At 39.8% G+C, this 16,859-nt stretch overlaps 1 protein-coding gene across 1 annotated transcript in view; it reads left to right on the forward strand.

Moving 5' to 3' along the window:
• Positions 1-12,134: 12,134 nt before the first annotated feature.
• The window catches only part of MFSD6 (major facilitator superfamily domain containing 6), a 29,041-nt gene continuing 24,316 nt past the window's right edge, over positions 12,135-16,859 (forward strand). Inside the window, exon 1 of the mRNA XM_065413726.1 lies at positions 12,135-13,654. Within this exon, the coding sequence (XP_065269798.1) occupies positions 12,135-13,654 (1,520 nt within the window). The remainder of the gene's footprint in view (positions 13,655-16,859) is intronic.

The following is a 16,859-nucleotide window of genomic DNA, read 5'->3' on the forward strand; positions in this document are numbered from 1 at the left end:
TGGGGATGAGATGGGGCACAATTCTTCTTAATTGTGCAGGAGGATTTAGCAGTTACGGGGATTGCCTTGAGGGTGTTTCTCACTGTGATAATGGGGACTTGCTTTGCTTCCTTTTTCTGACCACACACCAGTCTTCCAGCTTGTTCTTCCCGCATGTGGGGACCAGTCAGATTTTCTTTCTATATAAAGTATTAAGAGGCTGATAATCATCATACAGTAGTAGCCAAGCTTCTCTCCCAGCTAGTGCAGCCCTCTCTTCTCCCCTGCCCTGTAACCTGCAGTGCCTCCCATCTACTTTGAAGACTATCTATATCCCCCACCCCCATTTCTCCAAGTATTTGCTCCCTTCCCTTACGCTGTAGTTGGGAGATGTTTAGGTATTTTCCTCAGGGTGAATCCTCTCTCATAGCACTTTCCTGGTATCTCTGAGATTTATTCTTCAAATATGTGTGATCTTTCTGATTGGCAAACAGGTTTCTGTTTAACCAATTTCCCCAGGTCTGTTATAAGAACATGAATGTTTTGGGTGGATTGGCACACATGCTGCTTTTTGAGGAAACTGGTCACATCCAATCTTTCCTCTTAGTTCAAATCTTTGGCATCTGCTGTGGTTAGACTATAACCTCCATCGGACGCTAGCCTCATTCTTTAGGAATTGTAGCAACACAGTATTCAGTGTTGTGGGTGAGGCCTAACCACAGTCTATGTAATTGAGTCATTCCATGCCAAATTAACCAGTACTTCCCAGTTGAACGTCCAGGTTTTGATGGAATGTACTGTGCTAATAGCTCACATTTTACTGGAGGCACTGACCAAATGCCAAGTTTCCTCTAAAACATCTTCAGAAGCATTGTCACTCTTTATCTTGTGCTGGGGGTGTATACACATGACACTCCCTCGGGCTGATATTCAATTTTTGTATATTTAAAAAAAAATTAAGATCTTAGTGAACTAACCACATTCTCAGTAGGAACTTTTTATTTACTGCTTTGTTTATACTATTGTATGCTTCATTTATCAGCATAACTATTGGCATATGTAGTATATGAGCTTACCTCACAAACCCAGCAGAAGTTTAATATTTATCTGTGAATATTGTTTGCTGCCATGTATAGAGTTTAAGATCTAGTTTTGTGTTAGCATCTCATAAGATGTAGCTACTGGTAGTTTTAAAATAAAAACTACATATTTTAAAAGCCATATGATTTTCACTATCAAATTAACCTATTAAAGATTGGTTCAATCTTGGATTTAAACTGCTTGGCAAAAACCCTTCCATTCTCAGTTGGGCCAAAACAATACTCTTATGTGAGTGAGTGGAGAAAATTCTAGCAGTAAAAAATCATATTATAGCTGAATAAACTATAATGTTGTTTGGCAAATATTTTTCTGCAGTACTTTGAAATAAGGATAAATAAATATTTCCTAATTAAGCAGATAGTGTAAACAAATTTGGTGTTCCAGAGGTGCTGATAAAGGCTGTGTCTGTTGGAAATACCAGCCTCTCCTGAACGGAGTTTACTCAATACCAGGGGGTTCTCAAACTTCATTGCACAGCAACCTCTTTCTGACAACAAAAATTACTACATGACTCCAGGAGTGGGGACTGAAGCCTGAGCCCACCCGAGCCCCACCGCCCCGGGGGTGTGTGTGGGGGGAGCTGAAGCACAAAGTCTTCATCCTCATGTGGGGGTGGGGCCTGTAACCTGAGCTCCACCACCCAGGGCTGAAGCCCTGGGCCCCAGTAAGTCTATCACCAGCTCTGGCGACCCCATTAAAATGGGATCACGACCCACAGTTTGAGAACCGCTAGTCTATACATATAATAAATGCAGGGTCTCACTGCCCACTGTCTTGCATCTTGCGTTGTCATTTACATGGGCAAAGTGAGTGTAAAATGTTACCAAACCAGAAGGGTAGCATTTACATCCACTTTGCTCAGGTGTAAATAAATACACAAAGTGCTGGGTAGTGGAGAATTTACTGTTATTTCTTTGTTGTATTGCCTTAATCCCCACAAAGGGATTAGAGGATTTGGACAAATAAATAACACAGAGCCAGCCCTTGAAATCACATTCTCTAAATACTAAACAGGTGAATCAACAGAGAGATGGAGAAGAGGGAGGATGAGGCAAGAGCAGAGACCTGGGTGTTTGCATAAGTAAGTAGTCATAGAGGTCTTGGAAGTTTCAGGTGGTCACCAGTGTAACCAATGGTAGTGATTTGTAGGCACCACACCAAAGGACCTTTTAAAAATGGATTTAAAGGAGGATAAAGTGGTGGCTTTAGAAATTCTGATAGTACAGTACTGTGAGTCTGAGACTGTACTCTATAGCAGTGTTTTGGCATGCAAACTGATGCCCAAGCAACCAAGTTTTGATGGGTATACTCCTAAAAGGCTATATGAAAGGTCCTGCACATCTGTTTTTGTTTGTAACGTTAAAACAACAAAGCATAATACAGATATAGAGCACAATATTATGAAGACTTGCATATGTAATTTTGTTAAAGGGGGTAGTCCCATTGTAGTTAACATGGGACTACTTGTTTGTCATTGCAGATTCAGCCCTATTCTGCTGGCGTTTCAATGGCAAAATATCCAATGGCTTTAGTAGAAACACCATTTAGCCCATAATTCTGCATTTACTAATATTCTTTCATTTACCCATTCTTTGAAACAGATTGTCTTGTCAAGATGTTTGTGGAGGAAAGTTAGCTCTGTTACTTCTACAGCTCAACACTAGAAACAGAAACACCACTTCCGATGCCTTACATAGGTTCATGCACTGTTTATTGGCTCTGATGGCTAGCTACGAATATTTAATAACTGTTAAGATAGAATTGCACAACTTGTAAGCATTGACACAGATGCATCTTCAACTGTAGCACAGGGGTATTTCTAAATTAAACAGTGATTAGCAAAATATCGGGTAAATTTTATGAAGTATTATTTTAGAGGAATGAGTGACTGAACACTTGAAAATCTGCTAATAGAATGTTTCCTGTGAAATTTCTTTTGTTTATTGCAATCCTGCTCTACTTGCCAAGTTTAATGAAAATTTGAGAGAGTTAAATGGGAACTTGATGCCATATTGGTAAGTGTGACATGGAAGGCCTGACTGATAAACTCTCCTCTGATTTATCAACGCCATGCAGACTGCAATCCAATCTGCTCTTTTTGCTATAGCTACATATGGGTTTGAAGGCTTTAGTTAATGCTTCCTGTTTTGGATGCTCTCAATGTATTAGTTTTCTGTGATATGTAAGTATAATTTTGTGCACATATTGTTGAAGATACTTAACTCATCAAAGTCCTTCTGTAAGTGTCTACCCTGTGTGTATAACAAATTATGGCTTTTGCACTTAATATGCTTCACCATTTGCACTTAATATGCTTATTTTTTGAGGCTCTCTAACTTTATATTGCTTTTTGATTCTTAACTATACCCAATTTCTTGTTAAAATCAAATATTTATGCTATATATTTAAGTATTAGCAGTTCCCCCTAAGGTATCAAACCTAATCGCCTGTTGGTTTCTAGGTGGAATTTAAGGTGCTGGTTTTGGCCTATAAAGCCCTATGTGTATGTCTACACTGCAATTAAACACCTGTGGCTGGCAAATAGCCCAGCTGACATGGGCTAGCCACAAGTATTTAATTGCAGTGTAGATATATCCCAAGTGGCCTGGGATCTGCCTCCCTGGGAGGTTGCTGCTGTGTCCCTGCTATATTGCTGCACTTGCTGCATGGAGGCACTTGAGTTGTGTCCTCCTTGGTTTAAATGAGATGCGGCTAATGATAGTACACTCTCTACGAAGGGGGGCCCCTCAATTCTGGCATTAACTCCCCTATCAGATTTGTTGATTTCAGGGCACACTGCAAAGCACACACGTTTTCTCAAATTTTTGGCAAGGGTAAGTGCAGGGGGAGAATTGAGCTTTGATGTACTCGATCCTTTCCTTTGATTATAGGGATTGATTTGTAGTGCCAGGTTGAGCTGTCGGGAATAGATTGGCTCTTTGTATTTTCCAATTCCTTGTATGATTGTGTTCTTTTAACTATGAGAATGCCTAGAGTCAGTGTGAATAAGCACCTTTTATGAAATTAAAAATAAATAGAAATAAGTGTTTTAATCAGATACTTTAATGTGAAGAGAAACTACTTTGCTTTGTGTGCAACCTTCTTTATATTACTTTGAGTTTAAAAGCCTGCTATTCTCTGCTTGGCCTCTCCAAAAGATTCTGCTTGTTACAGGCTTGTATATGTTGTATGTCACTATAAGACAGTTGTGTGCCTCAAAAAACACATATATTTTCTATGGTTTTTCTAGCTGCCTTAGGAACAGATCAGATTGTTTTTCTCTTTTAAAGATTTTTTTATAAATTTATCTTCATTTGATTATCTAAAACTCATTCTTTAATGTTAAGTATTAAAATAATCTACATAAGATGTCTGGTTAACATATAGTGGGAAATATTGTGACAGCTGGCTCCTGCCAGCCAATTGACTATAACAAGTCACTGGGGTTTTCTCTTGAGGGTAATATTAGATATTAAAGCTAGCACCAGACACCCACTTTATCTGTATTCATTTCTCAGAGCAAAGGGTTGCCTCCCTTTTCTTCCTGCATTTAACAGTTATTGTGGAAGATCATTATTAAGGCTAGATGATCCTTTTGATAAAATCAGCCATAAAAGGAGTAAAATGGTTATAGATTTGAATGTTTGAAATAAAACCTAAGTAAATACAGCAGAGGTGAAAGAATAGGAACACTGACTTATAACAGAAGGAATCATTTATTTTTCAAAGTTTTTCTTGCATATAACTGATTATTTATCCTTAACTAAAAAGAAACAATACACAGTCACAAAAGAGAGAGGAAGGATAGGCTTGTAGTTAAAAGGAAGCCAGTGTACATTTACGTAAGTAGTCTCAGAGGAAGGGTGGTCTCATAGACTGAGTCTATGCATCTATTCCTGGAATAGCCACAGACTTCCTGTGTGATTTTCGGCAGGTGGCTTTCTCTCTGCATCTGTAATATGGGAAGAATAATACCTCATAACTGAGAGGGAGTGTTATGACCTTTATGTCAGGGAGGTGTTCAGATATTGGGGACCTACATACATAGTTCTCCCTTATGTTTGTGTGAGTGATTTGGACACTTTAACTTCTGGGAAGTTTGTTTATTTGCCCTGCATGTTGGGGGACAAGATCCCTCTTGGTGGTATCACACAGGCGGATTTGTGCAACATGCTACACCTCACCTCTTTGAAAAAGGTTTATTAGGCTGTTCAAGATCTACCACAGGCAATCCTTTAATCACTACAACTAAATTGGAGCACACATGATCTTTGCTAGCAGCTATTCTTCACTTTAACCTTGTCACTTGGGTAAATTGGTAAAAGGTGCCTTCAGAACTTATGTTCACGATTTCTATGATGAGGTCAGAAATCAGTGTTCAGTAGCCCAGGGCTAAAACTCCACACTCCATCACCATGTTCTTCTAAGGCCTTGTCTTCATTAGAGTTTTTTTGGCTCCAGTTAAATGCCAGTTAGCTCAAGATAGTTAATACATTTGTAAGGGATCTAGTCTGGACATTCTCAACATGTTTGTTCCTGGCTACAAACGTTTGTAGTTTGCCCAAGCTGATCCTTAGAACTATAGTCCACACACTGCCTCTTAGGACTACAATCTTGTAGATATGGAAAATGTTTTTATAAAGCAGTACCGTTCGTAAAATTTCAATAGTGATGTTGTAGTTAAACTAACCTTGGAATGGGGAAGGTATAGGCTATTCCTCTCACTTCAAATTATACATAACTTTAGAAATGTTTTTGCTGCTGCTTAGTTTGATTTCACTGAAGAGGTGCCCAATGGCCAAGCTGTGTTGCCTTTTTGTTATAAGTTGGAAAGCCATTGTTAGAACCACTGTAGGAAATTCCAAGGAACCTGTTTGTTAGTTTGTTCATTTCCCCCGCCCCTTTAATTAACACCACATCTTAAAAATTGACTCTGCTCAAAATCTGAAAAGTAATCCTGTGAAATTTCTGCTAATGCTGATACTGTGTCCTATTACTGAAGGGGTATATATAGTGCATTACTAATGGAATTCAATGAAATATTTACTTTTTGTTTTATGAAATATTTTTCTATAACATTTCACAAAATACAGTGAAAATACAGGTGTTTCTATCACATTACACATACATAACAAATTTAGAAGAAAATGGATGCAATAGCAGATGTAAAAACATCTGCTGAAAAGATCCAATAGCTTAATATTTTTAAACCCCAACAATAATAAGCAATTGTAATATATTAGTTATCCATAAACCTTATAAAGTTAACATACTCCAGGAAACCTAAATCTGAAACCTATTGCAATTGGAAAGGAAACTGAAAATAAAAAGACAAATTAAGAATCATGTTTGTTGTGTTTAAAAATTCCTTGTACGTTGCCACCCATGTATTTTTGGTGCTAAATCAGATAGTTTTGAATCCATATGCATGGGATTAGGAATACAATGTGTTTGTTTTTGTTTTTAATCAAGATTATTCTGACTTCTCCACATCAGGGTGGCTTCTCTTGACCTAAGAAGAGCTGATATCAAACTGCACAACATTTTGCCACTTGATCTTGCCATGTAAGAGAGAACTTGTCTATAACCGAGAGAAAACAAACTCTGACACACTAACTCTTAGCAGCTAGAATTAGATGAGCATGTAGATACTCCAGCAGGTCCAGTTTTTTGCTGCCCCAAGCAAAAAAATTTTTGGCTGCCCCCCACCCCAGCCTGGGCTCCCCCCGCACCCTCCTGCCGCCCCAGCCCTGGGCTCTCCCCCCCCACCCGCACCCCTTGCCACCCCAACTCTGGGCTCTCACCCCCCCACCAGTGCTGACTCCGCCCGCTCTCCCCTCGCCTCCAGCCGGTCCGGCGCTGGCAGGGTCGGGGTAAGCAGCGGGACTCCCGGGCTGTGCCTCAGCCCAGGGTCCCTCCAGCTGGGGCTCCCGCCTCCAGGACCGGCTGGGACCCGGGAGGGCAGAGCCAGGGGACCGCCCGGCAGGGGGCTGAGGAGTCGGGACAGGGCAGCCCCAGAGGGAGCGGAGCCCCGGAGAGCAGGATGCGGGCCCCACACGGCAGTGCCCCGGGCACCGGTCCCCACTATGGCCCCGCTGCTGCTGCTCCTGGCCACCCTGCCGCAGTCCCTGGGCGGCTCGGGCCGCTTCGCCCAGCCCCGGCTGCGGCGCTGGGGGGCGGCCGCCCTGCGGCACCTGCAGGCGGCTCTGTGCGCCCCGCGGGGCGGCCCCCAGCCTGAGTATCCCACACTCGGAGCCTGCCCGGCCATAAGGTGCGGGCGCTGCTGCCCGACGCGAACCGCAGCGGCCCTAGGGCGCCCCCTGTGCAGGACGCGCTGCTGCTGCCAGGGCCGGCTCTAGGCTTTTGCCTCCCCAAGTGCAAAAAAAAAAAAAAAGGCTGGCTGGAATGCCGCCCCTGAAAATGTGCTGCCCCAAGCACGTGCTTGGTTTGCTGGTGCCTGGAGCCGGCCCTGGATACTTGTATAGGTTCATAAGATTAATCTGAGGGTAGAGAGTAAGGCCATGATCCTTCAATTGACTCCTATTAAAGTCAGTGGGGTTCCACACATGTGTAGGGGTCTGCCCACTCACAAGTTGCAGAACCAAGGCAGGCCTAAAAGAAAAACTGAAGAACTCAATGACAAATCTAACCTGGTAATCAGTAGAATTTGTTTTGTCTGTTTTTCAACCAAAAATGAGCAATAATAGAAAAAGTCCACTGTAAATGTGCAAAAGAACTTGCCTCAATGATTCCAGCACTCTAATTAAATTGATTAGTAATAGTATTTAACGTACCAGATCTAATGTATACTCCAAAAACTGGTTTTAAGAGTATCTTATGATATTAGTGAATAAGAGCAAGAAAAATTATTTTCAAATTTGACAACAATGTGCATCAGTTAATTAGAAATCAGTGTAAGCTTCTGCAGTTTGCAGTACTGCCAACTCCAAACATTTAAAAATCAAGATTCAGGCCTCCAAAATTATGACATTGATTTAAAAATCATGAGTCTTAAAAAAAAAAAAAGACTTTTTGTTCTTCTTTGTCTTCTGGTTTTAGAGCCTTTAGGGTTCATCCATGAGGGATAGAACCTTTTTTTTTTTTAAATGAAAGAAGAGATTCTCAGGTAATATTATTCATCAGCTGGGGTTGGTGAGAAAAACACCAGGTATTGTAACATTCATGGTAAAATCCTGGAATTGGCAACACTGAACTTGTTTTAAAATTGCAAATTCTCAAAGATGACTTTGTAATAAAAAATGCCTGCAGATAAAATCAACCACAATGCTGGAGTCTAGAGAAAGGGAAGAGCTTTCCAGACTAAATTTTAGATTATATTACTGGGCCCACTGCAGCTTATTCCACAAACATAAGAATGGCATACGGGGTCAAACCAATGCTTCATCTAGCCCAGTATCCTGTCTTCCAACAGCAGCCAATGCCAGCTGCTTCAGAGGGAATGAACAGAGCAATTCTCAAGTGATCCATCCCCTGTTGTCCAGTCCCAGCATCTGGCAGTCAGAGGCTTAGGGACACCCAGAGCATGGGATTGCACTCCTGACCATCTTGGCTAATAGCTGTTGATGGCCCTATCCTCCATGAACTTACCCAATTCTTTTTTGAACCCTGTTATACTTTTGGCGTTCACAACATCCCATGGCAATGAGTCCCACACGTTGAGTATACGTTGTGTGAAGAAGTACTTCCTTTTGTTTGTTTTAAACATGCTGCCTGTTAATTTCATTGGGTGACCCCTGGTTTTTGTGTTATGTGAAGAAGTAAATAACATTTCCTTATTCACTTTCTCCACACCTCTATCATATCCCTCCTTAGTCATCTCTTTTCCAAGCTGAAAAGTCCCAGTCGTCTTACTCTCTCTTCATATGGAAGCTGTTCCATACCCTTAATCATTTTTGTTGCCCTTCTCTGTACCATTTCTATTTTTAATATACATACTCAAGGTATGGGCATGCCATGGATTTAGATAGTGGTTTTATATTTACTGTCTTCTTATCTGTCCCTTTCCCAATGGTTCATAACATTCTTTTAGCTTGTTTGACTGCTGCTGCACATTGATCAGATGTTTTCAGAGAACTATCCACAATGACTCAAAAGATTTCTCTCTTGAGTGATAGCAGCTAATTTAGACACGATCATTTTATATGTATAGTTGGGATTGTGTTTTCCAATGTGTATTACTTTGCATTTATCAAAATTTACTTTGATCTGCCATTTTGTTGCCCACTCACCCAGTTTTGTGAGGTTCCCTTTGTGACTCTTCACAGTCTGCTTTGGACTTAACTATCTTGAGTAATTTTGTGGCATCTGCAAATTTTGCCACCTCACAGTTTACCCCTTTTTCCAGATTTATGGCTATGTTGGAAAAAACACTGGTCCCAATACAGACCCCTGGGGAACACCACGATTTACCTCTCACCATTCTGAAAACAGACCATTTATTCCTACCGTTTGTTTCCTATCTTTTAACCAGTTACTGATCCATGAGAGGACCTTCCCTCTTATCTATGACCGCTTACTTTGCTTAAGAGCCTTTGGTGAGGCACCTTGTCAAAGACTTTCTGAAAATACAAGTACGTTATATCTACTGGGTCACCCTTGTTCACATGTTTAATGACCCCCACAAAGAATTCTAATAGATTGGCATGATTTCCCTTTACAAAAGCCATGTTGACTCTTTCCCAATAAATCGTGTTCATTTATGTGTCTGATAATTCTGTTCTTTACTATAGTTTCAACCAATTTGCCTAGTACTGAAGTTAGGCTTACCAGCCTGTAATTGCCAGGATCGCCTCTTGAGCCTTTTTAAAAAAATTGGTGGCATATTAGCTATTCTCTAGTCACCTGGTACAGAAGCTGATTTAAATGATGGTTACATATCACATTTAGTAGTTCTGCTATTTCATATTTGAGTTTCTTCAGAACTCTTGAGTGAATACCATGTGATCCTGGTAACTTATTACTGTTTAATTTATCAACTTGTTCCAAAACCGCCTCTAATGACACTACAATTTGGGACAGTTCCTCAGATTTGTCACCTAAAAAGAATGGCTTGGGCATGGGAATTTTCCTTACATCCTCTTCAATGAAGCCTGATGCAAAGAATTCATTTAGCTTCTCCATAATGGCCTTATCTTCCTTGAGTGCTCCTTTAGCACCTCGATCATTTGGTGGCCCCACTGATTTGTTTGGCAGGCTTCCTACTTCTAATTTTAAAAAAAAACAACACCTAATGCACATTGGTTTAATATGGAACAGAACTTAATAAACATCACTGAACTAGAATAATACCTGTGAATACTATTAGGCCAGAAAGAAATCTTTTAAACTTACATCCCTTGTCAGTTATTGCCCTTAATGTTTGGGAGAAAATTCTGAACTATAATCAGTTATTTAAAGGGATAAACTCCGCTTATCTCAATCAACAATGAGTTTGTAAGCAGGCAAAACTAAGCTTCCAATTTGATTCTAAAATATTAGAGATTGGAATCTTCTGAGGGCTTCTTAGCTTTTTGAGAATAGGAAGTTAAGTTCCTTACAGAATATTAAAGGAATCACTGGAGAAACATGTTCTATATTTCACAATTTAAATATTATGACATTAATAAATTTCAGTGGAACAGTTTATCAGCAATCCAAAAGAGCGTGAAACCACTATAATTAAAACTTAGTCCTTAAAAAATTCTACTTTGGAATGTAAGTTGATCCAGAGTGAAAAACAAAAATATATTGCTTCAGGCAAGAGAGTATCTATTAAATATTTAAGTTAAATTGTTTTGTGGCATCTTTTGACTTATCCAGAAACATGCACTGAAATATTTATTTAGAATGAAACATATTTACATTACATAGTTTGCTAATCTAATATTTTTTCCAGGTTATGCTCACAAATATTAATACTGCAAAATCTCAAATTAATGCAATATGTCTCCAATCTGGTAGCCAAGAACTAATGGACTGCACTTCTGTGTGGGAGACCAATTTTTTGTTCCCAGTAAGGAAAATTACTAATGGCTAACTCTACTATTATTAATAATTATTATTGAGTATGAAAGATGCTCTTAAAACTGATATCTGAATCCTGCTGGCTTTTAAAATTGGTTTTTAAATGAATTATGATTTGTAAAAAGGTACAGGCCTGACCTTCCTGAAATCCACTGTTTCTCCACAGAATAAGTATGGGGCCTGCAGTGGCAATATGATTTCTCCTCAGTCCCTCCTGTATTTCTGAACCTTGATCGGAAGGGAAAAAAGATCAGTTTAGTCCCATGTCTGTTCAATCCTTGCCCCCTGCTACTGAGGCTTCCAGCCTAATTGTGAGGATGATTTTTATGATGTAGGTACCTGTCCACTAGGAACTAGGGGGTCTTACTTTTCTTTTTCCCAGAGGTGCTGAGCAACCACAGTCCCACTGACTTCAACTGAAGTTGTAGATGCTCAGCATTTCTGAAAATGGGACTCCAGTTGGAGATGCCTTCAGGTGGAATGGATATGACTCATTACTTGTCCCCTGAGTCACCTCATTCCCTGTCCTACGGTTATTTAAGCAAAACTGTAAATACTGGAGTTAGATTCTTAGGAAAGCAGATGATTTGTAGGGGGAGATTTCAAAGGCACAAATTGCAGTTAGTTGTTTAGCTCCTATTTGTGCCTTTGAAAATCTCTCCTGTAATAAATGTATAGGATGGTTATTGCAAAGAGCTACAGAACTGCTACTGGAAGATAAGTTGCTATAGTAGTGGCAGTGTCGGTCACTAAATCCACTTTTTCATGATTGCCAGTATTGTCTATCATTATCAAAGTGAATGAACAGTTGAATACAATGTTTTTCTTTCCTCAGCTCCTGAGGTATTTATGGGCAAGGCATGTAAGTAATAAAAAGAGGCTCTTTCTTTTATTCCTTCGTGCCTGACCTTCCATGATTGCACCCTTCTTTCTCTGTGTTGTGCTTTAACCGTAGTCTATTTTATTTGCCCTACAGGATAGCTGCAGTCATTGTGGAGAGTGTGTTGAGTATCGGATGCTTGTGGTGAGCTATGGCGGCTGATGATAAAGTTGCCATTTTAACTGATGATGAAGAAGAGCAGAAGAGAGAGTATGTGCTTGCTGATCATTTCAATGGAATTTCCAAGGAGCAAGATCTCCAGCCCCAAAATGAAACCCCTTCAACTGAGACCACCGCTGTCCCAGATGAGGAGCTAGACTGGTTAGAAAGACACTGTGTCAAAATAAACAATGATCTTCTGATCTCCAAGGTCTTTTATTTTTTCTTTTATTCTGCATATGGCTCCCTTTACCCATTGCTTCCTGTGTATTATAAGCAGCTGGGCATGTCGCCTAGTCAGAGTGGACTTCTGGTGGGCATTAGGTACTTTATTGAATTCTGCAGTGCTCCTTTCTGGGGAGTGGTGGCAGATCGCTTTAAAAAAGGGAAAGTTGTCCTTCTCTTTTCGCTTTTATGTTGGATTTTATTTAACCTGGGGATTGGATTTGTTAGACCAGCTACCTTAAGATGTGTACCAAAGGTCCCTCCACCACCACATCCTTCCAATGCCAGCCACCTTTTAACATCGCTGCCGCAAAATGCCACCATTTCTTCTCTACTAACTACAGCTAGTGCTACATTACAGAAGGGTCGTGGGAAGCGGGACCTGTTAGCCAACAGTCCCCCAACTTTGGAATTGTTTCCATTTTCTGCTCAGACCAGAAATGGAGACCTTGCCTTGGATAACAACAATACAAATTTTATTTTAAAGAATACCACCACTAACCCAGGACTACCAGGAAATATGACCCACCCTACACCACCACCTGTTGTCACCACGAAACCAGTATCTTCTGACCACGTCATGCTGGTTTATGATCATCAAGAAGTAGAAGCTATCTTTCTACTCATTCTCTTGGTTGTTATTATAGGAGAGTTTTTCAGTGCCTCATCTGTTACCATTGTGGACACCGTGACTCTCCAATACCTTGGCAAACATAGGGACCGCTATGGCTTGCAACGGATGTGGGGTTCTCTGGGCTGGGGACTGGCCATGCTATCGGTGGGAATTGGTATAGACTATACCCGTATAGAAGTGATCATCGAAGGTCTGGGGTGTAAAGCTCCTGAGTACAAGAACTACAGGATTGTTTTCATAGTCTTTGGTGTACTGATGTCAATGGCGCTTATTGTGGCCACCCAGTTCAGATTCCATTATAACCACTACAAAGAAGATGAAAACAAGAGGAAGGAAGTAGAGATCCCACAGGTGGATGGAAATGCCTCCACTGAATCCTCTGATGACACCCCTAGCAGCATAAGCCAGTCTCAGTCATTCAGTTTTTGGGACCTGATAAAGCTCCTTTGCAGTATACAATATGGGTCTGTGCTGTTCGTGGCTTGGTTTATGGGGTTTGGGTATGGGTTTGTGTTCACCTTTCTCTACTGGCACTTGGAAGACCTGAATGGCACTACCACCCTCTTTGGAGTCTGTTCTGTCTTGAGCCACGTGTCTGAGCTGACTGCCTACTTCTTTAGCCACAAGTTGATTGAACTGATTGGTCACATCAGGTAAGCAAATGACAATAATCACTACAGAACTGTGCATGTGTTAGTGGAGCTAAGTGTGTAGAGTATTAAATTGAGTTAGCCTCACGTTTCTCTATTTTAAAGAGTCTCCTCCTGTGAATCCTGTTTTTTGACTATATTTGTGCTGCTTATAAATGAGACTTCTTTTAAGTTGTGCTCTTCCTGGCTGAGCTGGACCAAGAATGGTTCTGCCTGGAGCTTATACCCTCCCCCAGTCCTGCAGATAAGTGGGATATTTAGGCCACTTCACTTATCTCTTAACTGTTGGAGAGCACCATCTGTGAAGATGTCAGTATTTGCCAGCACCATCCCTAGAAGTATTTCAGGGAGTGATATTGTGTTGGTGCTAGAACACTGTACATCCAGAAATAGTGTAGTCTCTCTGATATATCAGGCAAGGTAGGAGTCCAGTGCAATAGAAACAGAAGAGATAATATAAAGATCCCTGTAGCATTTACCCAATATTTAAAAAAAAAAAAAAAATGCTAGAAACTGGTGAAAGTTTACTATGAATTTTTTCTAGCAAGCCTTATTTTTAATGTGATCCTTTCCCCCCAATCTCTTTCAAATTCCTAATGTGACACAGTGAATCTGTAATATATTCCAGTGCTATAACTTTATATTACAAAAACTTATATAAATACCTTGAATAAATTCTCTAGAGAATGGAACTAGGTTACAGTCTCTGAATTGCAGCACTCTGTTTTACTGTGGATTTAAACAGTGAGGCAACACTTCTCCAAAACCACTCTTGCCCCTTATTTTAAAGATCTCTGTCCTGACCTGCGTACACTCAGATACATGACTGCCTGATAAAGTAAATGTTCATTTTAAACATGTATATAATATAACTTATTCATAACACCCAAAATATTTTCTCAGCACTTTAGTGATATTTGGCAGTTTAACCTTGAAAGGATTACTTTAAAGTGCATCCTCAATGATTTTGCTTCAAAACTCCATGATTTGTTTGAACAACCATCTATTCTGGGCTTGTTTATCTTAAAGTGTGTAATATTATAACATCTCACGGTGGTCCCCTAAACAGAGGCAAAGCATATTTTCATAGAACTGTATATGTAGTCTTGTTCCCATACCCTCTCCCAATACACCTGAGGATCTGTTATCTAGATGTCAGTGCATTTTCAACCATATGGGTCATTCAGGTTTTTTTCTGCATCCTGTCCTGTTTGTTTTCAGTGAGTTGATCCCACTGTTGTGTTTCTTTTGACCTCAGTCAAAGGTATGTTTCAAGTGATCTCTCAAGTTACTGTGCTTGGCACATGGGATATCAAATTTTATACCAAGTAGTCTTTAGGCTTTTAATTAATCTAGATCCATTATTTTAAGCAAACCAATATACATTTTTCTGTGCTGATCACAAGATGTTCTCTCCCTTCCCGTCGCTTGTTTTTATTGGTGAAGCAGGAGTTGTCATATTTTCATAGCTTTCTTCCATTTAAGCGGGTTGCATAATAAGGATAAATAGCTTTCATAACTTTAAATTTTAAACATAATTAGTTTGACAAAATTTACTGGCACTTCGCAGGCAAAGGAAAAAAGAAGAGTTTCATTTTCAGCTCCTAGACCATGCTGAAACCTTGAGACAGTCTCTACACCTGCAGCATGAAAACGTCTTGTTTGGCATACTACATTTTGCTTTCCTCCTCTCATATGAAGTGTATTGAATATTAGCTTTGTTATGTGACAGGCACTAGATGGATTGCAGTCTAAAAAGATATGTATTTCTCCTCTGACATTTACCGTGTCTGTTGGAAAAAGAAACATAAATAATCTGGTGGAGTTATGAGGCACTATGTTTTGACAAGAGGTCTTGTGCCAGATGTGTGAATGTAGTATATTCATTACTACGGATCTAGATGCATTTGGATGGAAAAGGGAAGTGGAAGGAGTGATCATGGAAGGGAAAGCTTTCTTTTTAAGTAAAAGATTAGATTCAAGAATTATTTATTTGACAGTCCATGGCTAAATTCTATATACTGGAGGTTTTAGTAATGACATGGCCTAGGTAAGAGATACATATGTAGCACCTGATGTCACCAGAAAGTACTCCTTGATGGAGCTGAAGCCCTGAAATTTACATGTGTATATTGACTATAAAGGTATATAAATGAACAAGAGATAATAATTAATCTTGTCTGTTTGTGTGTATGCAATGTAATTGTGGAGATAATCTGGACCTGGGACTTACTCATGTTAAATGCACAATTTTCTTTTAGGGTCACAGTGACATTGAGAAATGTATAATAATCATGGAAAGAACCGTCATTAGCAGACCGTAGTCAAAATGGTTTTAAATCTGGGTATGATGCAATCGCTGAACAGGAGACTGCCAGTTTTGACATATATCTCCTACATGCAAAATTCTTTGGAATCTACAGTTCCATAGCTCCTGGCTGCCTAGAGTACCTTTAAACACTGCTTTTTTCATTAACCTTTGTTGTTTATAATCTTGATATCAATAGGAGTTAGTTTACACAACACTAATTATAAAGCTCTGTAGTATAATGCTCCCGTGCAACCTTGGGAGTTAAGATCAACTCTTAACATGAGATCTAATTCCCCCTCTTAATATTTTTCTTTATACTGCAGTAGAACCCACAATGTGCTATATATTGTACGCACATATATAGGAAGAAATTCCCTGCCCTAAGGACCTTAATGCCTCTAAAAACATGTATGGGGAGGAGGAGCTAAAATATACAAGCAAAGTGGTCAGCGCAGTCAGTCATAGGGCTACATCAAGTTACTTCCATTTTCTGGTGTTTTCAAAATGTGCTTGATTATAGTACAAAAACTTAGGTTTAGTCCTTTTTCTTTCATGTGTGGTTTAAGTAGGAAAGAGAAATGGCAGGATTGTGGAAGTAAGAGGGTAAAATGGACAAGAATGGAGGTGTAGACCTTGCTGCTTTTGCTCTACATTTCCCATATTAAGGATTTCTTTTTAAAAAGAAATTCCATCTCTTCTAAACTTAGATGGATATTGGGCAGAGTGTATTGCGTCACTCGGCCTAAATTGCTTAGATACTAACAGTAGCTAGTGTCAATTTAACACGTCCCTTTATAACCACAGCCAGAACAATGAATATAAATTAACTGTTGGTCCTATTCTTTTCATATTTTAGTATTATCTAATACTTATTTATATTTTAGTCATAGCAACTTG

The sequence above is a fragment of the Emys orbicularis genome, chromosome 11, assembly GCF_028017835.1.
Source record: "Emys orbicularis isolate rEmyOrb1 chromosome 11, rEmyOrb1.hap1, whole genome shotgun sequence".
In the NCBI taxonomy this organism is placed as follows: domain Eukaryota; kingdom Metazoa; phylum Chordata; order Testudines; family Emydidae; genus Emys; species Emys orbicularis.